At 32.8% G+C, this 476-nt stretch overlaps 1 protein-coding gene across 1 annotated transcript in view; it reads right to left on the minus strand.

Moving 5' to 3' along the window:
- Window positions 1-320: 320 nt before the first annotated feature.
- Window positions 321-476, minus strand: part of LOC105456632 — a 799-nt gene continuing 643 nt past the window's right edge. The window contains exon 3 of the mRNA XM_011700830.1: window positions 321-389. Coding sequence (XP_011699132.1) covers window positions 321-389 — 69 coding nt within the window. The remainder of the gene's footprint in view (window positions 390-476) is intronic.

The raw sequence follows: 476 nt of genomic DNA on the forward strand, positions 1-476 counted from the left end.
AATTTTATTGTTATCCCACCCACGATTCCATCGTGACAACTTAATTGACACAACACATACATTACTAAATAACGGATATCCTCTCCCTTTTATTTTCTCGACAATTAATACTAGATTAAAACGGTTTGCTGTTAAGGATAACCAAAAGAATCGTTATAATGATAAGACGGATGAAAATAATTGGTTTTTCACAATACCATATGTTAAAACCATCTCTGAATCTTTTAGGCCTATTGTTGAAAAATTTAATTTAAAACCGGCTTTTTCCATTCCAAATACGTTAAATAAATACATAAAAAGGGGAAAAGATTTATTAGATCCTATGTGCCACCAAGACGTGGTATATAAAATTTCTTGTTTGGACTGTGATGCTTCTTACACTGGCCAAACTAAGAGACAATCACGAACGAGAATTAATGAACATCGTTTGGACATAAAGAAAAAATCTGGTCCGCTTTCTGTAATTTCTGACCACC

The sequence above is a fragment of the Wasmannia auropunctata genome, unplaced genomic scaffold (assembly GCF_000956235.1).
Source record: "Wasmannia auropunctata unplaced genomic scaffold, wasmannia.A_1.0 LD336106.1, whole genome shotgun sequence".
Classification (NCBI taxonomy): Eukaryota; Metazoa; Arthropoda; class Insecta; order Hymenoptera; family Formicidae; genus Wasmannia; species Wasmannia auropunctata.